Raw genomic sequence first — 22,469 nt, 5'->3', positions numbered from 1 at the left:
GGTTTATAAAGTTTCATACAATTGTCTGAAAGTAAAAAAAGGTGTTGTAACCCCTTAAATTGTCCGTACATAGCACAGTTACCCAGATTTGAGCTGGGTGGTTTTCAAAATTGAGTTAAACTGCTGAAAGAGGATAAAAAAAACTTGACTCGCTATCCCTTTCCCCCCTCCCCACTCTTTCAACCACATTCTCTCCAGGAGGTATCTCGGATCATTACCGAGCATAATGCGCTCGTCGACGAATCATCATTATGTGTCCTGCTTTTCTCTCTTTTTTTAACTTTGCGCTCTTTCAACTAACTTTTGGCTGGTTCTTGTTCCGCTTGCAGGTTCCGTCCGGGCAGAGTCCTTCAGCCGGCCACGGATGTTCGGGGGCGGGGGTGCCGGCGGAGGAATCATCAACGACGCCCAGGAATCACGGCTCGAGTCATTTGGGACGGAATGCACGCCGGATCCGACGATGGGCGAGGTGCTGCAGGAGGGCAACGGGATGCTGGACGGCGGTGGGATGCTCAGCGAGGAGGAGGAGGAGGAACTGCTGGAAAAGTTGGCCAACCGGCACTATTACAGGTGAGTTGATTTAGAGAAGGTGAGATACCAAGCGTCTCCATTGAACTTCTTTAATTTCAGTATATTTTGATGGAGACGAATGGTTGTTGTTAATTGACGCCAATTTCGTCATGAAAGTTCTAAACTCTCAACTCAAATTCACAAAAAAATCTTTTTCTTCCCCCCTCTCAAGTTACACGGCAGCGCTGGGCGTGACGGTCGGCGTCGGTTGTTTACTGCTGCTGTTGAACGTGCTCATCTTTGCCGGAATCTACTACCAACGTGACAGGTCCCGCCGGCGGAAGGCCCAACTGAGTGGGTTGGCAGCAGGTGTTGGTGGTGGCGGCAGCAGTGGCAGTGGCACCGGTTCCGGCGGCAATGGAACACCGTGCAACAACCCGGACGAGGCAGGTTAGTTGAGATGAGAGCTGAGCTGAGTTGAAGTCGGCGTTGTTGTTGCTGTTGTTTTGTGGTTTAGACAGTCAAACTGACAGTCAGTCAGTCAGTGTGAAGGGGGTTGGTTTTGGGTTTTTGGAATCTGGTTGCAACTGCAGGCCTGTGTTGGGAGGAGATTTATCTATCTCCGAACGGAACTAAAACTGCAACTGGACCGGGGGACATAAATCCTTCGGAAACTGATACTGAGCGGTGTGCCTATAACAGACTTTTTAATGGCCTCAATAACTTGCAAGCTGTATTTTTTCAAAAATATTGTTTCTTATTTATTTGAATAACTTTTAATTATTCATTATATTGATAAATCATATGAGAGCATGTAGTTATCCAAATCTGAAAGTCAATTTTCAATCTGAGGCCAATAATTTCTAACATTTTTTACAATTTAAATTGGACAAAATATCATAAAATGAACCTAACAAATATTATCAACATCATCCTGGTTTCATAAGTTTTAACACTAAAATAAGAATTTTCGAAAAAAAATTATATAATTATTCTTAACAATTATACTTACATAATCAAAATGGACTTTTCATTTCTGAAAATTTTTGCAATTCCAAGCAAATTCGGACGCCTTTAACCTGTTTTCAATTGTTACAAAAACGTTACTCTCAAATAATTTGATGGGTCAAAAGATAAAGCAGAAATTGTCAATTCATAGGAATTTTCCATGTAGGGGAAGGTGGGGCAAGACGACCATATGGGGCAAGAAGAACAATCGCTCGTACGGCCGTAATTTTTACAATTTTGATTATTTCCAGTATGAGGAATTGTTGCTAGCAATGCAATTGGCAATTGGCTGATTCTACTACCACAAAACCGCCAAAACGACGTTAACGACACGGGGCATAAGATTAAATGAACGAAAAAAAAAACAATTATTTAAACAAATATTTAAAAAAAATGTCCATACAGAATATAGTGACTATTTATCATCCAGGTAATTTTTTTTTCGTAAAAACGATCAAATTTTTAGTTAAATTTTTATTATGTAATCTAAAAATTAAAGAAAAGTTCCAAAAAATTCTAACCTGATGTATTTAAGTGATAACAGTTTAATTGTTAGCAAATTAACATCTTTTTTCATGCATTGTTCCTCTTGCCCCATCGGGTTGTTCGTCTTGCCCCTCTAGTTGAGTGAAACGTACAGAAAATAAAAAAAAATAAAATCAATTTTTTACATTAAAAAACAGGATTTTTTAAAAACTTGTTCTATCAAAGTCTTAGTCAAGGCCTTGGAATAAGATGATTATAAGGCCGATGCAAATATTTAAAAAAGTTTTTGTCCCTCGGCCCTGGCCGAGGTCAAGGGGGGGGCAAAAAAATAAAAAAATATAAAAATTTAAATAACAAGCCATAGTCTTCACATTTAAATGAAAAAAGTGTTTTAAAATGCATTTTACACTAGTTCAGTTGTTTTGCAATCATAAGTTTTCAAAAAATCTAAGATCTGACAATCTAATCTAATCTAATCTAATCAGACCCTAGCGCAGCCAATCTTTCGAAGGGATCCTGGAGAGTGCCTTAGGTTAGATGACGCCTAGCACTCTTCTTGTCATTTATTAACATTTGTAGTGCGCCATTGCATTAGAATGCATTGAAACATCACAAGCGTTAAAGCGGCCAGGCCTACTGCGTAAAGCCGTATCGCAGAGATGACTCGTAATTGGGTTGAGTTTGAGCACTGAGTGTTCGAACAACAACACAATTCTGAATCGACAGGGGAGGAAGAAGCGTGGGGACACACCACCATACGCTCCGAGATTTGGTTGTATTCGTTGGGAGCACCATGCTAAGATGGTTTGGTACTCCGGGACCCTCTGGGATGGGACATTGTATTTCCACGAATGCCCTGGACACTATTTGCCGTGGTTATAGCGCCACAACTCGCTCTCTGTAACAGTATTCCTAATTCCAGTCCAAGCTCACCAAGTCGTCATGGCCTAGTGGTTAGCATTTTTGCTTACCAATCCAAAGGACGGAGGATCGAACCCCGCCTTGAGCGACTTTGATTTTTCGTTCATATTCATCATTTCAAATTTATGTGTTCTTAACTTTCTCGTTGGGAGCAGATGGGAATCGAACCCAGAACCATTCGCTTACAAAGCGAACACCGTAACCAGTCAGCCACGGCCGCTCCTCAAAAAATCTAAGATCTGACAAAAACAAAAATTGCATCGAAAAAAAAAATTTTCATCGAAAATTTTCAAAAAATCTTAAGATTTTTTAATAAACCCAAACATGCTAAAAATGTTTTTTAACGCAGGAGAATGTATTTTAATTTGATTTCAGTTGGTTGCACTTGAATTTTCATTGAAATTTTGAAGTTTATTGTAAAAATATTTTTTTTGCCCCCTGATTTTTCGGGCCAATTTTGAAGGGGGGGGGGTGACAAAAACTTTTAAAAATATTTGTACCAGCCTAATAAAATCCGACAGATTTTTAAACTTTTTTAATGGGTTATAACGAGCTTTTCCTTAGCTTGTTACACTTGCCCCACTTTCCCCTACTATACTTGTTTACATAAACTTTAACGATATCAATGAATCTTTGTGGACATGTTAGCCTTGGCTCATATGAGTTTTTTTTTTTGAGATTTAGGAACCAGTTCTACTTGGAAATAACATTTTAAAAGGACGTTGCAAAAAAAGGTTGTATAATTATAATTTTTTTCTATCTCAAAGCCGTTGCATTGTATCAAAATGTGGTCAAAGATAAACTTGTAGGAAATTTGAGAAGATATGACATTTCGTCAAATGGAATAATCGAAAACGAATTCAGTTGATCGAAAATTGAAAAAATGCTAAATGCAGGTTTTAACAGTCACTTTTCAAAATTATGTAAGCAGTTTTTTTTTATTTTCCTTTAATCGTGAGCAGTTTTTTTATAAATCGTTTTTTCAGAAAATAATTCCTGTGATTTATTTGATAAAAAATATTTTAGAAAATCTACAAGTTTTATAATTATTTCAAATGGACTTTATTTTTTTTATTTGTGTGACTTTTTTGCATTCCTCCGCAGTAATTTGTAAATAATTTGTTTTTTTCCAGATTAATATTTGTCTTGAGTTTTTTCCTTTTTTTTTCAAATAACACCAGCACTGAAAATAAATTGTTTAAAAAACAACTTGTTGTATTCTTAAAAATATGAGCAGTTCTTTAAAAACAAATAGGTTTAATACAAATAATTTCTTTGACATTAAGCATTCTTTAAAGCATGAGAATTTTTGGTTTTCTGAAAATTATTTTTGCTGCACGTTTCTCAGTTTTTTTATGTGTAATTTTCATTTATTTCTGCTTGGTTTTATTTATTTCAAATATGAGCTTTGAGCAGTTTTTTTCAAGTCAGATTGATTTAAAAAGCAAATTTCGTATTCTTCAAAACACTGTCAGAATAAAAATCATTGCAGTTCCTTGTAAAAAATGGATCTTAAAAATTAACTGCACCGAGTTTTTTGCATACATTTTAAAAAGAACTGTTTCTTTAGTTTTAAGAGGTTAAATCAAGATTTTAGAGATTTTTTTTGTGGGGTTTTGAATTCAATTAAACATGCCTATCAGGGTGTTTTAAAAATGGCTATGTTGCAAAAATCTTCGTGCGCGATTGGATTTTGCCTTAGCAAAAATGTTTCCAAAATCTAGAAAATCATTGGGACTTAACAATTTTTGTTTATTGAATGATGGCCTGTTTTAATAGGATATATTCTACTTTGTTCGAAATCATTCATGACATGAATTCAATTTTCCCTGTATTTGACTTTAAATCAAAGCTAGGAGTTTAACCAATTATGTTCTATTTTCATATTTATAAAAAAATTAATAAAAAAAGTCACCATTTTCAATTGGCAACTCGTTAAAGCTAAAATAAAAATATATTTGCCTGTAATGTATACGAATTCTTCTCTAAACACGTTCTAAAAAAATACCAATACCAATTCCATCATTTCGTAAACAACATTTTCTAAACAATTTTGCTTATTATATAACTAGTTTTTGTGACTTCAGTGCCAAGATACAGCCTTTAAGTAAAATAAGAATGGCAAAATTTCAAAATTTCCTGTAAAAAATCAATTCATCACATCCATCAATGTTTCAGCTAATATTAACGTGTTAATGTTTCCAAACCATTTGCATTGTTTTGTCTCAGCATTGACAATGTGACGTAAGTGCCATTAAGAAGAAAAGCATTCTAAAATAATCGCATTTGATACATATTTTTTATCAATTTAGCTGAAAAATTGCTTTTTACAAAAAATAATGAAGTTATGCATTTAAGTTTATTTCATTTTTTTCATAAAAAAGCGAATTTCAGCAAAATTTTGACAAAAAAACATTTTGATGTTCTATAGCGCTTACGTCATGCTTTCGAATTCATAAACAAAAATGATTTTGCATGCAAAATGTTATAAATAAAAAACAATGGAAAAGGTTTGGACTCATAAACATTTGACATTAGCTGAAACATGGATGTAAGTGATAAAAATAAGTTTTCACTGGGAATTTTGGGAATTCGTCGTTTTTATTTTACTAAAATTTCTGTATCTTGGCACTGAAGAGACAAAACTATTCATAAAGCAAAAATGTTCAGAAAGAAGTTGTCAAAAAGATGACGGTATTGGTTTTGGTGGCAAAATGTGACATGCTGCCAATTTAAATAGCGACTTCATGGATCAATATGAGTACAGAACATAAATTTATAGTGAACACCGGAAAATTTGAGCTATTGTTTGAATGGTGCCAAACAAGCTAATATATTTTCTATGAAAATAGGCCATTTTTCAATTAATCGAAAATCACGAGCTCAAAACGATTTTTGTGAATTTGCGGTGTGTGAAAAAAATGTTCCAGAGGCAAAAACCAATCTTAATCCGGTTGAGCCTGAAAGATTTCTGTTTTTTTATTACCAATGTTCACATTGAGGAAGAATTTTTTTTCGCAACAAGTTCTATTGTGTTCAAAACAAAACTGCATATATGCACTGCAAGCAATGACGAGTTGGAATAGTTAAAAATTTCTTAAAGGCTTATGAAATTTAACAAAGAATTAAAGTTTGCTAACATTTAGAATTGAGCAAAATTGCAAGAAAATTATGTTTTTTTTTTTTAAACGAAATTCTAAAAATCCACACTCCGTTTCTTCCACTTCTCCCCAGACATCCCCCTGACGACAATCCCTTCACCTTCGCCAAGTTGCAAATCGAAACGTGGTGGCACCGGGGTGGTCCACGAACCTCCCCCGAGCTACGCCACGCTGCCGAAAAGGAGTAACGCCGCCAGCCAGAGTAACACCACGTGCAGCACCCTAACAGGCCACCATCAGCATCAGCACCAGCACCACCTGCATCAACTGCCTCAGCAGCAGCAACTGCATTCCGGAACGAAGGACACCAACCTGACGACGGCCACCCTGGGGCGGGCCGGCAGCTTCTCCCACAAACAACAGGTAAGCCTTTGAGGGCAGGAAGGCGAAACGAAACTATTGGCACTACGCCCCCCGGGGCATGGCCTTCCTCTAACGTGGGATTTCTGCTCCAGCGCCTCTGACGAGACAGGAGAAACCGGGACCGACGTTTTACTTCACCATCCGATAGAAGCTCAGTGGATAAGGCGGGAATCGAACCCGCGTCTCATAGCATCATCGGGATCGGCAGCCGAAGCCGCTACCCCTGCGCCACGAGACCCACAGGGCAGGAAGGCCCAAGGATTGATTTGAATTCCTGTGGTGTCGTTCGTCGAGTTTTTGGCTTTGGCTAGCAAATGTTGCAGTTGAAATTCGAGACCACGGAGCAGCTTTTTCCGGGTAGCTTTAGGGGGGAAAGGAATCTGCGTCGAGTTGAGCAGCATTTGAGGGAAACCAACTTATTTGAACGATGTGCAGTTCGAGGGATTGCTGAAAAATTGGAATGCCATCATTCAAGTTGAAATTTAGTCTATTGGTATCAGATTTCTAGGTTGAACCACATTTGTCGAATTGTTGAATTTTTTTGATTTTCTGCATTTCAAAAATGTCGAAAACTTTGACTAACATTCCTTCAACAAACCTTTAAATCACTTCTCTCACGACTCATTCGAGCACCCCCTAAAAAGGGTCAGTTACCAGCATATTTGTGTAGATTTGAGCCTCCCTCACAATGTTGACCATCCTGAACCCTACGCACACACACACTTGCTTGTGGCAAGCCTTTTTTCAGTATATATTCTTACCGAGCTCAACCGAGTGGAAAACTTTTATCCGGGCGCTCTGGACTGTGTAATGGCCATCGTTGTCGTCGTCGACGTTTCGTTTCGTTTCAATTCGTTCCGTCCAAACGCATCACGGTTACTTTTTGGCCTTTGGACCAAACGGAACATTCATCCTGCTGATGCTGGCCTACAAATTTGGTTTGAGTTCCGGTGGAATTTTGACGCAGAAATTCCTGCTGCTTTCATACACTTTAAGCAGTTAGAAGTTAGAACGCATGGGAGAAAATAGAATCAACTGAAAGTTTTTTTTAATATTATTGCAATTGTTTTCAAGTTTAATTTCACATCCCAAATCTGCCTCTAGACGGTGTAAGATCTTTAAACATTTCCAAAAAAGGGACATTCTAAAACAGAGAGGGTCAAAAGTTCATTACAAATGAAGTTTCGATTTAAAATGAAATTTTGGTTCAATTTTCGAAAGGTCCTAACGACTATTACAATCTCCAGTATCAATTAGCTTTTCTGTGTTGTAACTTTTTCAGTATCATAAGTTTAGGCAATGTTTTATTAAACGATGCTAAAAGTTAAAAGCTCTGAATATGTATGTTGTATAAATAAATAATTTTCATGCACCATAATTTTGAAACTTAACTTCAAAACACCTAATAAATGGTTACGGCTTTATTACAAATAAATCTGTAGGATGATATATTTTCTTTATATTTATATTGCGAAAAAAAACTCGAACTAATATGTTTATCTGGAAACAAGCAAAAGATAAAAATAAACAGTTACTTTTTTCTTGGATGCGGGCGAATTAAGACTCATATTTATTAACTTTTTTTTCATCAGACATGTACTTAATTGTATAGTTTATTTAATGTAAATGCTCCAAAAAATAAAACAGCATTGAATCTAATTTAAAATAAACATAGCTCAAAAAATCGAGATCCATTTTAAAATTTGCTTAAAACAATCTTTTCTTTCAACCAAATTAAATCTAAAATTACTTAAATTTTTCAAACCGTTTGTAATAGTAGTTTATGCAACAAGTTGCAAAAAGTGGATTTTTTCAGTACGAGTCGTACATTTATCCAACGAGGTTCATCGAGTTGCAAGCATGGTTTTGACATTTTGCAACTAGATCAGAAGTTTTTACGGATAATCCTATCCCGAGCAGACGGAAATAACTTAGGAATTACATTTTTTGATAACATTTTATGTTAATTATAACAAGATTTGTTATTCGTCGTTATGATTTTTTTGTTATTGGATTGTTATTGTAATTATAACATTTTTAGAACAAATCTTTGTTATTATTATTTGTTATTTTAGCGACTAGTCCGATCATCCCAATAACAGTTGGAGGCATTCTTCCATAAAAAATGTTATTCCTAAGTTGTTTTGGCTTTCAACCAATATCAGATCAATAACAAATTTTGTTATGATAACATAAACTGTTATAAAACCCTTATGCAAAAATTGATTTTTCAAGAAGATTCCATAACACTTTTTGTTATTTTAACAGTATTTGTTATTGAAATGGCATGAATTTTGTTATTACCGTCTTCCCGGGATAACATGTCTGAAATTGTTGCCTCTGTATTTTCTTGACATAAAATTTTATGGAAACATTTAGTCAAGAATGAGTGAAATATGTGTTTAGAATCAATATTTTAAAGTTCATTTTAATTTTTGAAACAAAACAAAATATATATAAAAGAGTATTTCTTGTATAGTTATAATTCATTTGAATTTTATTCCTGATTCTTCATCTTTTATTTAAATTGAAAAAAAAATAAAATTTGGCTAAAGAATAAAATTCCAAATAATCATTACTTGTAATGTAATCAGTTATTTCCGTATAATCAATAAGTGTAAACACGTTTTTAATAATTTTCCAGAAGCAATCCTAATAATTGATAATGTTATGCTGGTATTCTGTATTTTTACTGCTTGCTTAATAATTGTAAACCCGAGCAGACGGAAATAACTTGGGAATAACAATTTTTGATATTTGAAAATACTAGCCCAATAACATTTTCTGTTATTTATAACAAGATATGTTATTCATCGTTATGATTTTTTTGTTATTAGATTGTTATTGAAATAACAGACGAATAACACTTTGAGTTATTTTTCGAACAAATCTTTGTTATTATTTTTTGTTATTTTAACAACTAATCCGATTATCCTAATAACAGTTGGAGTTATTCTTCCATAACAAAAAATGTTATTCCAAAGTTGTTTTGGCTTTCAACCAATATCAAACCAATAACAAATTTTGTTATGATAACATGAACTGTTATTAAACCCTTATGCAAAAATGAATTTTTCAAGAACATTCCATAAAATTGTCTGTTATTTTAACATTTTTTTTTATTGAAATGGCATGAATTTTGTTATTACCGTCTGCCCGGGTAAGCTATTTCATTCAACTATTGAATTTCTTGCTACCAGGTCGTAAGGATTAAGTTTTTGATCAACATCAAACATTTGTTTGAACACAAAATTTTATTTATTTATTGTTTAGGCCGTTGCAAATATTTTTCAAAGTTTATGTCGCCCCCCCCCCTTTTTAAAACCGGTTCAAAAAATCAGGGTGCAAAATAGTAGTTTATGCAACAAGTTGCAAAAAGAGGATTTTTTCAGCACGAGTCGTACATTTATCCAACGAGGTTCACCGAGTTGGATAAATACGAAGAGTGCTGAAAAAATCAAGTTTTGCAACAAGTTCCATACAACATTTTTTGCAATTCCGAAAACACCCATTGAGTGAAATTTTAAGTCAAATTTTCATGTTTTTTGTCAATAAATCGTTTAAATCAAAAAAATGTTGAAAAGTGTTACTTTTCGAAACAAGTGCTGAAAAGTTTAACTTTTCAGCACCCATTTCAGTGCTGAAAAGTAGAACTTTTCAGCATTTATTTTGAAAAGTGTTGCTATTCGATTCTGTTATTTTTGGTACAGAAAAGTAGGCTATTTCGTCGTTGAAGAATGACAGGAAAAGTACACAGCTAAAAAAGTAGTAATCCAGTTGCGTGTAAAATGCCTGGGTGTAAAATATTTTTTGCATTATTTTATGAAATTCTGTGTAATATTACACCCTGAAATATGTAGCCCATCAGTATGGGAAACCTACTTGACCGAAATGTCAAGCTCATATATACGTTTATCCTCTCCATTATACAGCGGTCTGATGGCCGAGCGGGCTAAGGCGCCAGTCCTCACTGATGGTGCTGGGTTTGAATCCCGTCGGTTGCAACTTTTTTTTTGTGTTTGCAAAAATTGTACATGCAGCGTGTAATATTAAGTGTTTATTTTGACGAAGGTGATGTGCATGCTTTTGCATGCGATTTTACCATCGGATTTTTTGCTGTGTAAGTAGTCTCACGACGGAATTGCAAAAAAATATTTTTTTTAAATAACTTCAAAATTTTAAAGGAAATAAAAGTTTAACCAGATTAAAACAATTAGAAATGAAATTTCCTGCGTTTAAAATCATATTTAGCATGTCTGGGATCGATCAAAAATATTTTCATTTTTTGTGGAATTACAATGTACGGCATCGCAAAAAGTTTTTTTTTCGTCGAAAAAAAAATCCCTTCAATAATTGGATATTTTGAAAACTAATGATTACAAAACAACTGGGCAGGTGTAAAATGCACTTTAAAATACTTTTTTCATTCAAATGTTGAGACCATAGCTTGTTATTTCAATTTTTATATTTTTTTTATTCTTTGGGGGAGGGGGGGGGGGCTCGACTCCGACCAGAGTCGAGGGAATTCAACTTCAAAAAATATTTGCAACGGCCTTAGCAAAAAACAATTTCTATGATGATATTTTGAATAAATTTTTAAAATGTTTTGATTGCAAAAGATAATAAATTGTTCTCTTCAAAATTCATTCACTTTATAATAAAAAAAAACATTTAAAAAAGCAGCGAAAAATATATATTTATCAATCTAAAAAAAAGATTTCTTTAGAAGAATCTTTAAAAATTTGTGAAGTGTACATTAAAAAGATTAAAATAAGGATTTTTTAAGAAGATTTTTCAAAGAGATTGATCTGGAAGTTTTTTTATGAAAATTAGATAATTGGAAAACATTTAATTACATTTGAAGCTAAAATAAAAAAAGTTTTTTTTTATTTTTAAAACATGTTTATCTTTAAACTGGTATTAAAATACTACAAAAATCATGTTTAAAACATTTTTTCGCACTGTTTCTATAATATTTTGAATTTAAGTGTCATTAGATGTTCATTATTTCAAGAATATTTTAATATCACAAAAATATTATTTTTTTTTCTGTTTAAACTAAAAAAGGTTGAACCTAAGTAAAACAAATATTTCTCTTTTTTGACAAAAAAATCGTAATCGTAATCTTATTATTTTTTTTTAGATTTTGAATTTTGAAATCACAGAATGGTCAAAAATGTTAAAAGTTAAGAAAAAATAAATATACTTCCATAAATTCGTTGATATTCAGCAAACTTTTGAAAGTGGCATAACTGTATTGATGTATAAATCACTTTGTGATATTTTTTGCTAAACAATTTTGAAAGTAAGGCTTGAATTTTGGAACTTAGTATTTTTTTTGTCCTCCCCTCAATCTTGAGCAGAGCCGAGGGACAAAAACATTAAATAAAATCTTATTATCTGAGTTTTCTTTGAAGCAAAATAAAATTTTGCGATACAAAAAAACCCTGGACATCTGTATAATGCACTTTATAATTGAAAATGCTCCCTTTAAGTCTGAACCACTGTAATTTTAGGCAACCACTACATAGGTCATCCTTATGGCCCTGTTGGTTATCAAATCAAATGAAACTTAAATATTGTTGCCAATACTTGTTATTCCATTGTTTTATATGTTTTCACTAAAAACCCAAATCTTTAAAAACACATTTTACTCTTTTGCGCCAATCTGAAACTTTCCTCTTCTTCACAACCATACAGTATTCCATTTTGCGTGTGAATACGAACCCCAGATTCAACTCTCTGGTGGATTGTGAAGAAATGAGAAACGCACTCCCTCCCTACCCCTTTCCCTCCATTAGTTGGAGTTCGCCGAGAAAGGTCAGCAACGAAATGCTAACGAAGGGCATCGAATTATGGAAAAGTTGTCCGTTTTCTTCCCTTTTGCCGAGATGTACAGAGTTCAGCAGCATTGGAATGAATTCGGTCGAGGAAAACTTGCCCAGTTGGGACTAGTTATAAAAGGGGTTTCTTTTGAGGCGAAGTATAACATTTGCCTGGTGAGCATTCGTTTTGAATAGAGCCAGAAAGCGAAAGATACTGGGTTCGTTTCGATAGTTAATTTTGTGCTTTATTGCGCACCCGGGGTCAACTTAAGGAACTGCAGAATGAAGCAAGTGTGTGTGCGGAATTTGACTTGGAATAGTTTTTCTTTCCGGAGGGTGTGGAATTTTGGTGTGAAAAGGGTTGCCAAACCCCAAAAAATAAACAGCTAAACATATATTCCATGAAGAAGTTATCGTTATCAGTGCTTCAAACATATCATGATTAAATCAAACTTTCAAGACACATGATACAGTCTTAACTTTTTGCCATCATGAGTACAAAAAAAAGGAAAATTGAGTTGTTGACAGGCTCGCCTTGCCCAAATATCTGACTATTGAATTACGATTACAGACTTAGAAGATTGATCTAGCTTTGCGTTGATAAATGGTTTAGAAAACTGGAGTTCTTTTTTCACAGAAGTTGGAAAAAGTATTTCATGGCCACAAAGACGGTGAAGATTTGATTATGAAATATTTGAAATGAAAAATAAAGAAAAATCCTTCAATATAAAAGAAAATTTTGGTAATAAAATTGACTCACTTGATCCGGTCATGGCGCGCCTTATTTGGCTTGTTTACAAGTTTTGTGTGACTTTTTGCCGCCACTTCCCCCCAACTCCATACCTCCCCTCTAACTAAGTGTATTCATTTCAATACTCCAATCTGAGAGTGAGCAAATCCTGCCCTCCGTCACCTCATCACCCGGTTTCTTCACGGACATCACTTTCGATTAAGATAGTCATCGTTGATAAGCAAAGAAGGAGGAAAAAAATGTGCTAACCCAGGACACGTCCTTCAAGTTTCTTTTCTTCCTTTGGGAGGGGGTCGAGGAAAAGTCCGGAAAAACTTATTTCACGTCGATTATAGAGGGGAGGGTGGCAATAAATAATGAGCCCTTGGCATGCGACAGCAGATTTCCGGGAAGGAAGCTCTGGGCCAGGGTGACTTCCGCTGAACCCCAGGACGGTTAATGAACGTGTCATGCGGGTTGTCGTCTTTCCGGGGCACGTGCTCATCGTGGGGAGGTCAGCCACGATCTGGTTTGAGAGCAGCGCAAATAAATCCATTCCGAGTTGGAGCAGGATTGATTGTGACTTTGGGGAGTTGCTGAGATCCACTGGGGATGATGTTATCTGCTCTATTTATGCTCTCTGAACTTGGTGAAAGTTTGTTGATTAGGTGTTCTTGACGAATGTTGAGCACTTCATTTTCTCGGAGGAGTTAAGAACCGTAAGTCAGTCAGAATTACTGACAGGAATCTTGCAATAATATTCAACATTCAAATTCAAAAATACACAAATACAAAACTAGGTGCATCTTAACAAGAAATTCTGGGGTTTAATTCAAAGTTTTATTTTTCTATTCGGTCTTTAAATCCTCACTCCTACGCATCTTTCTGGTTACCATAACTCTCCGGAAACGCTTCGCATAGTTAGGACTCGTTACGCCAAATGTCCTAAAAAACCAAGAGAAAAAAAAGTCAAACCATTTCATCCCAGCAGGATGACATATTCCCATTTGCCTTCCCTTTTTTCCCTAGCTCCTAGCAACACCCAGTCATGAATAAAGTTTCAATCTTTTTTACCTTATCCCAATTCTCACACACACAAACACACACACGTACACGCAAAAATGGTTGCTACTTTGCATATTTGCTCGTTCTTTTCATTAGCCACTTTTCATCGGGAGCCTCCCAGAGCAACAAAAAAAAAAGGTACATTCGGTGGAAAGTTGGTTAGCGAAAAGAAGTAGGAGAAGGGAAAAAAAGCTTTCCAAATCCTGAAGGAGCATGTGATGTTTGCTGCCAGAAAGCTGTTTTCTTTTTTGATCCTTTCTTGAGTGTGTGTGTGTGCGTCGTTGGGTGTGTGTGACTGGGTAAAAAAACGCTCCAGGAAAATACATTTTTGATGATTTTCCAGTGGTCTAACGAGAATGTGAGCGTTTGAATGGTGGAAAGGGGAAGGGGGAGTAAATTGGGTATGTGCGTACGAATGGTGGCAGGTTTGTCCCAAAAGTGAGGAGGCTACCTTTGCTAACACGGTAGTGTTGAAATGGATGAAAATCATGTTATGCATTAATTAAGACGCATTTAATTATTTATTATTAATTTTTAAAACAGTATGAGCAAGGTTTTTTTTTTAAATCAACTCTTCAACTAAGTTAAGATTTGATTTTTGTTTTCTTTCAAACATTCTATGGCGAAAAATATAAAAATCATATCGTCTAATGCACATTGATTAAAAAAACAGGTTTCTAATAAAACAACTAAAAAAGACTAAGTGACAGTTAATTATTTTAAATGATATGTAAGACATTTGAAGAATTATGAAGAAATGACACAAAACATGTGAATGCACTCAACTGAGAACAAATATAAAATTATTAAAAAATGCGGAAAAAAAAATTAAAATACCAGATTGATAAAAAAGTTTACAAACACAACTTGATCACAAATATATTTAATCACTAATTCACTAAATGACTCTTTAACTCAATTATTCACTTACTTACTTGCTCTCTAACGTACTTATTTACTTACTCACTTCCTCACTTACCACTTACTTTAATAATATACTCACTTACTTAATTTTAAACAAAACATTTTTTTAATGCTGGAAATATTTAGTATTTACAATTCTCTACAAAATCGGCTGATTTTGTTCATTTTTATGATTGTATTTTATTATTATGCTCAATTTTTTGTGCCAAAGAAACCATTTTATGTCAATGCACAGTGGTTCAGAACGTAAGTGGAAAATTGATTTTCCGAAAAATGGTGACGTTCTGGAGCGTTATATTTCCAGAAAAGGTGTTGCAAATTGGAAGGAGCAAATTTTGGATTGGTTGCAAATTACCCTTATTATAAATTACCCTCATGCAATGATCATCTTTTTTCTCTAAAACTAATTCATGAATTGCTACGTTAAAAAACCTATTTTTTCAAGGTTTGCTCAGATGCTTCCTCAAAATTTGTTGGTAGAATATAAAATTTTGGTGACCGCTCAACAATTTTCTGAAAAACATAAAAATTCAAAAATAATCCTTAAAAAAATCAAGAACACCTTAATTTTCAACCAAACTAACAATTTTACAGAAATTTTAATAAAGTACACCGTTTTCAAGAAACGACCACATAAAGTTTAATTCAACTAAAAAAATAGTTTTTCGATTATTGATCTCTTCAAAAAATGTGGTGATATTTTTAGAATCAAGACCAGTGTTGCAAATGAGTGATATAAAAGCTATCAATTGATTATCTCTGCACCAAAAATTTCCGAGAGTATAGCGTCCGTCACTGTATCTTGTGAGATCTCTTCTTGTGTCTCGTGATTCCCAGCGAAGTCATTCTCTCTCTATCACTCCTTCCCTTTTCCTCGACTTTGCGCTCTCACCGCTAAATCTCTCAATCTCTCCGAAAATTGCAATGAGAGAACGCGAGATGGCGATTAGGAGCCGACCACGCATGACGTCCCGTTAAACTGCGTTTGCGAAATTGGTTTTGTGACGGCTTTTGTGGTTAAACGCTGTTGTGGTAGGATGATCGTGGAAGCGGGAATGAGAGAGAAAAGGAAAATGTCAATCGCGAGTGTGTGAACACGAAAACGTGTTCGGCTATGTTCGGCGCTGAGAGTTTCAATAGGGAGAGAAGAGCCGTTGTATTTGAGGCATGAATATTCAGGCGGGATAATTGTAGTTGCTGAGAGCTGATATTTTGATATTTTAACAACCAAGACAAACGTTTCAAAAGGGCTAAATATTCAATATTACGCCCTGTGGTGATGTTAGTTTTGATTCCAAAATTTTCGAATTATAAAATAAATGGCCAATTGGCCACTCATGGGCGGGAACTTAATTTTAAAAATCGCAAATATTCTCATTTTTTTCAAAATCATTCATCAAGTGGCCATATCTCAAAAACGGTGCACTTTAAAAATCTATGTAAAGTATTTCCGATTGCAAATAAGATCAAAATACAATTGTCCAATTAATTTGCTGGTTAAGATTTATATTTTATCCAAAAACTCATCATTGAGTGGCATTTTGTTATTTTTCTATATTCAAAAGAAGTGTATTTATATCCCCGTTATTTCAACAATATGTTTTTTAAATTGAACTTTTGCAAAAAATATTTAGTTTTCAAATCGTTATTTTTAACTTACATTATTACACCCTTTTTTCCTTATAAATCTCATCAATACCTACAACTTTGCCAAAGACACCAAATCAATCATATAATTCCTCCAAATCATACTTATTTTCGAATTACGTACCTTAAGTTTATAATATTGAAATTAAGGCGATACATTTTTTGTTTCTATTTATTTATTTATTTATTTTACGTAAAAAAGTTCTGCAAAAAATTTCAATAAAGAGAAGAGCCTAAAGTGACAAAAATTCTAATACAAAAATACTACGATTTTTTATCAAAAAACTTTTGATTTTCAGCAATTATTCAAAAGTTTTTCAAAGTGAATAAACAAATTGGTAATTTTTTGTAGCACAAACACCACTCAAATTTATTTCTTATTATTTTTCTTACTAAAAACACTGACATCTTTATCTCAATCGTTTAGTTAGCTTTGGTTCCATTTCAATTTGCCATTATTATCACGTTTAACAGTTTTTACCCTGCTAGTGAGTTTAATCCTTTACTCTTCAGTACAAACTGCGTGCTCTTTGGGCTCTTGGTTTCCTCTTCCCTCCGACAAACAAGCCCAAAGTGAGCATAAGCATCATCCTTTCTTGCAACGCCACCCGCCCCCCTCCAGGTTAAAAGGATGCCCAGCACAAAAAAAAAGTAAGGATAATGCCCAGGTTGTTCATGAGAGAGGACAGGGTGAGGAGAAAAACGGTAAATATCAATTACCATTTTTATTCCTCCTTGTGTTGAGAATTTGCACCATGCTCTGCGTTCTAGTTGAAAAAGGAGGACGTTACTGTGAGGGGGAGGTGGCAAGATTTGAATAAAATTATACTTTTTTTTGCAGCAACAGCACCAGTCGGTGGGTTCCCCTTTCATCAGTAAAATGGTTGGTCGTAGCTTGATTTCAAATTGATAAAGAAACAGGCAAGCAAAAAAACACTGGGAAGACTGTTTGTTTCGCCTTGTTTTTCTTCAATTAGAAAAGCGGCGCAAAAAGAGTGAGAGCAGTCCTTTTAACCATTCAAACGGGCATCAATCAGAGCGGGGGTGGACTGATGTGTCAGGCGATAGCAAAACAAGCAAAAGGAAAAATTTCTGAAAAGAGAGCAGAAAAACAGCTGAAACATGAGCATTCCATCTTAATCACATCAGCATAAAAGAAGTGAAGGCGGTCTGCTGCACACATCAATCAGATTGAGGTGGGTTTGGGAAAGCTGGTTTCCATTTCAGACGGAAAATTACCTGCATGCTTGTTTGCGTTTTCTCGGAAAATTGGAAAGATGTTGGTTGTTTTGGAAATATGCAAATTTGACAATTTCATCTCACGCAGGATTCCACAGATGTTTTTCCATTGTTTTCTTTCTATCGATTTTTCTTTAATCCCACCCCCTCATTTCCACCTTCGATCCCCGTGAGAGCACCCCATAATGATGAAATTAATCCGTGAAACTGTCCTCCCAAGCCACCACAAACAGCTCCAATCAGAAGTGGGGGAAAAACGCTTCAGATTGGCGATATGATTTTCAAGCCCCAGCCCAGCCACGATTATCGACCACCACTCCAGCAGCAGTCCTCATGGATAATGTAGCACGCTTAATTACATGCGCATAAATTCACAAAGAATAAAGTCGATGATGTTCGAGACGAGCCGATTCCGTGGGCAAACCGCGAGCCATTATGGTGCACAATTAACTGCTTTTGCTGCCTCTGCTCTGCGGTGTAATCGTGTGCAATATTAATCGGCTCAAGTTGAACTGGGAGGTTGGAAGGTTTGCACTTAAATTTAAAAAAAAATCTGTTTATTATGGTATATTATGTAAGCTTATAAATAAATGAGATTTATGAGAATTATCATTTATGAAAAACCAAATACAAAGTTTGTGGTTGAATTTTAGTGAAAAGGTTAACAAATTTTTAACTATTTCAATTCAAAGCTCTAAAAAAATGTTATCTATTATTTATTATTTACAAAAAGGTCCGATAAGGTCGTTGTCGAGGGGGCGCAAAAAACAAGTATAACATTTGAAATTAAGTGCTTTGGTTGATGAAGAATTTCTTTAATTTTTTATTTATTTTATGTTTTGCTGATGAATCCATTTAAGCAACTTTTCTTAGGATTTATAGTGTAAATAAAAAGCAGGTTCGCAAAACCTGTTACTGATCATAAAGTATTGAATAAAAAAGAAGAGTTTTTAAATGCAGAAAAATAATGTGATTTTGAGTTTTCACTTTTTAAAATCAAATTACAAACATTCCTATGTTTTTTTTTAATTTCTTGCCTCAATAATTAATTCAATTATTTTGATTTGCTTTTTGAAAATAAACAAAATTCAATTTATTTTTTTTTCGTTTTTAGTTTTTCTTTTTATTTGTATTGAATTTCTTCTTTTTCTATTGAAAACCTATATTTTTCGGAAACAATTATTCGATTTAAAAATTACATCAGAAAACATTTTCTTTTAAAATCTGCATATTAAGATGTACAAAAAATATTAAAATCCAAACTAAGTTGTTTAAAAAAAAGAATGCAATCATGTCATATTGAAATTTGATTTTTTTATTTCTGTGAGCCCCCTGGAATTTAACTTAATAATAAATTAAAACAATTATCAACGCAGGAAAAAGAATCTTGGATTTTTTCCAGCCCATAAAATTTAAGATGAAACACATTCAAAACGTCATAAAGAGTATGCAAAAAACACTCAAAATGGCATAAAATTAAACATTTTCAAACATAAAATCTCCACTTTTATCATTTAGGGACCATCCACAAACCACGTGGACACTATATTGGAATTCTCAACAAGTTAGGAAAAAGAGATGCATATACATACAAAAAATAAAGAATTAAGAAAAACATAAAAGAGAATTACAATTATTGGGTTGATCAAAAGTTGTTCAAAGTGACCTGCAAAAGACGAGAAAATATTCGAAAAAGTTTAGTAAAAGTTTAATTGTAAACAAAACCTCAATAATGACCAAATGCACCAAATGCACACATACAAATTTCATAACCTTTTCTTCTCTCTTCTCTTCCAGAACCATCTCCACCAGCAACACACCTCGGTGACCATCACCCCGAACCAACCTCCCTCCTCCCATCACCATCACCCCCACTCCCATCCGGAGGCCACCGTCCACCAGCACCAAACCCTGCCCCGCTCGTCCTCCTCCTCCATCAAATCCGCTCCCCTCCCCCCGATCCGATCCTCCAGCACCAACGCCACCTCCTCGCCCATGTCCTCCTCCCCGGTTCCCCCGCTGGGAGTGACGTCCTCTCCCTCGCCCTCATCCGCGTCAACCCAACCGGCCGGCCAACCGGTCCCGCTGACGTCGATTCTTGTAAATAGTAGCCAACACAACTACCAACATCACCACCAGCATCAACACGTGGCCGGAAGTGGCGGTGGTGACGTCATCACCGTAGATTTGGTCAACTCCACGTGTCCAGGAGGAGGAGGAGGTAGCAATTTTATCACTAGTGGTAGTAGCTTAGGAACTAATAGTAATGGCGGAGGGCATCACCACCATCACCATCATAGTCATGGGGGTGGGCAGGGTCAGGGTCCAGGGGTAGGTCAAACGGGAGCTGGAGGGCCAGGCAGTAGTTCGACGCTGAAAAAGCGCGTTCAAATACAGGAGGTGACCGTATAGCACCGGTACAGCACAGCTGACGACGATCAGGAAGCTGTGTGAGGACATAAATGAATAAAACAAAAAAGTCAAGAGAAATGGAAAGGGAAACTGAGTGAAGAAGAGAAGTCGTTGGAGGGTCGAACGAAGTTTTAAAGGAAAAGTACTTTTTAACTTTTTCAATTTCATGCAGCTTATCATATATTAATCATTGTTTTTCAAATTTGGTTTGCATTTATATTTTCTTATGTATATTATTTCCTCATCATTTCATCAACCTTTGGGATTTCTTTGGGCATATGTTAGTGTAAATACTTTGAAAACATAGGCTTCTTTTTGAAAATCTTGAAGAAGTTTATCGTTAGCTGAAAAATGACATCAGTTGTATCGTCCGACGATAGCAATAAAAGCATCGTTATCTAAAGAGATAAATCAATCGTCGATAACAAACGATAAATCAATTGAAGTAATTATGTAAAATGAACTCAATAAACTCAAATCCTCTCAGGTTTGGAAAAAAAAAATGATTGAAAACATACTTTATTGCTATTTTAGTTATAGAAGCAAGAAGAATAAAAAAATCACAAAATATGATACTTTTCAGAATTCACAGTCCAGACTCGATTATCCCAATGCCGGAAGAAATCAATTGGGATAATCGAATGTTCGGATAGTCAAACAACGATTTCTATTAATTTTCTTGTTTTTTTATGGTGTTCAAATATTTAAATCAAAGATGGTGGCCAAAATGGCAGTGATGGAATGTTGAGAAAATGCATTTGGTAAAGTAACAAGTCGCCAACCCAGATTTGAATAAAATGGGGTCAGAAATTTTTAATTCGATGTTTAAAATTTAAAATATGAAAAAATGGAAGAAAAAAAAACTTGTTTTTGCCCATGATTTGATAATCCAAAGGTCCTGTAAAATAAACTAAATTTAAAATTTCATCGCCAACTTTCAAAATGTTGAAGCTCAAAGTAACCTGAAATGACTTTCTGCTATTACATGCTGCTACCGAAAATGAGCATAATGTCAAAAATCAAAAATAGACTTATATTGCAAAATACCAATAAATTTGTATTAAAATTCCTGAATTTTATGACTTTTTCCGATTTGTGGTCAACAATTTTAAAGTTTTCAAAAAATCTTAAAGTTTCTTATTTGATTGAAAATATTAAAGTTAACGAATATTTCAAACAGTTTACAATCAATTATACATGTTTTATTCAACTAAATTTTGAATTTTCTGCAATAATAAATATTTTGCCTCCTAATTTTTGACGTATTTTTGAAGCAGAGGAAGGGTAAAAAAAAACGAAACTATTGGCACTACGCCCCCCGGGGCATGGCCTTCCTCTAACGTGGGATTTCTGCTCCAGCGCCTCTGACGAGACAGGAGAAACCGGGACCGACGTTTTACTTCACCATCCGATAGAAGCTCAGTGGATAAGGCGGGAATCGAACCCGCGTCTCATAGCATCATCGGGATCGGCAGCCGAAGCCGCTACCCCTGCGCCACGAGACCCAGGGGAAGGGTATCAACGCTTTATTTTTTTGAAAATTTAAGTGAGGTGAAAATCTATATAAATTGCTGTCGTTTGATTCCCATTTTGGAAGTTTTCAAAGTATTTAAAAAAAAAATAATACAGTGCAAATCGCTACAAAATTGTGCGTCGTTTGCTACTCATAATGCAAAGATAAAAATTTGAATATTTTTTAAAAAATAATGTTTTTTTTATTTGAAAAGTTTTTTAATATTTCCACAGAAAACGCAGTGATATCCGTTTAGAAAAAAATATCTGTACTTTGACATGAGATAATCTAGGTTATTTTAACATTTTAAACGATCCGTGAAATTTGGTGATTTTGATTTATGGTCCCCGTGAAAAAGTTATAATCAAAACGATACGATGCGTCTTTTAATACCATTATTAAGAGAAATTAAGAAAATATTAGCATATGTGAAATATTTGAGTACAAAATCTTTTTGACATTCTTCATATTCAATAGTAATTGCTCTCAAAGTATGGTAAACTTTTCAGGAATAAGTTAATAATTAAACATTCTTTAAATGTGTTATCATTAAAGATATCTATAGCAATAAACGTTATCCAACCATAATTATAAAAAAAATGAATAGATAATGTTTTGGAGAATGCATTTTTAACTAGTTTAGTTTTTTTTACAATCAAATGTTT

At 34.7% G+C, this 22,469-nt stretch overlaps 1 protein-coding gene across 1 annotated transcript in view; it reads left to right on the top strand.

Moving 5' to 3' along the window:
• Positions 1–20,370, top strand: part of LOC6043954 (neuroligin-3) — a 291,951-nt gene extending 271,581 nt beyond the window's left edge. Inside the window, exons 14-17 of the mRNA XM_038255705.1 lie at positions 330–570; positions 743–960; positions 6,160–6,449; positions 19,677–20,370. Coding sequence (XP_038111633.1) covers positions 330–570; positions 743–960; positions 6,160–6,449; positions 19,677–20,291 — 1,364 coding nt within the window. The 3' untranslated portion in view covers positions 20,292–20,370. The remainder of the gene's footprint in view (positions 1–329; positions 571–742; positions 961–6,159; positions 6,450–19,676) is intronic.
• The last annotated feature ends 2,099 nt before the right edge of the window (positions 20,371–22,469 follow it).

The sequence above is a fragment of the Culex quinquefasciatus genome, chromosome 2, assembly GCF_015732765.1.
Source record: "Culex quinquefasciatus strain JHB chromosome 2, VPISU_Cqui_1.0_pri_paternal, whole genome shotgun sequence".
NCBI lineage: Eukaryota > Metazoa > Arthropoda > Insecta > Diptera > Culicidae > Culex > Culex quinquefasciatus.
Note: the sequence above shows the minus strand (reverse complement) of the source record. Positions and strands in the feature narration are given on the sequence as shown.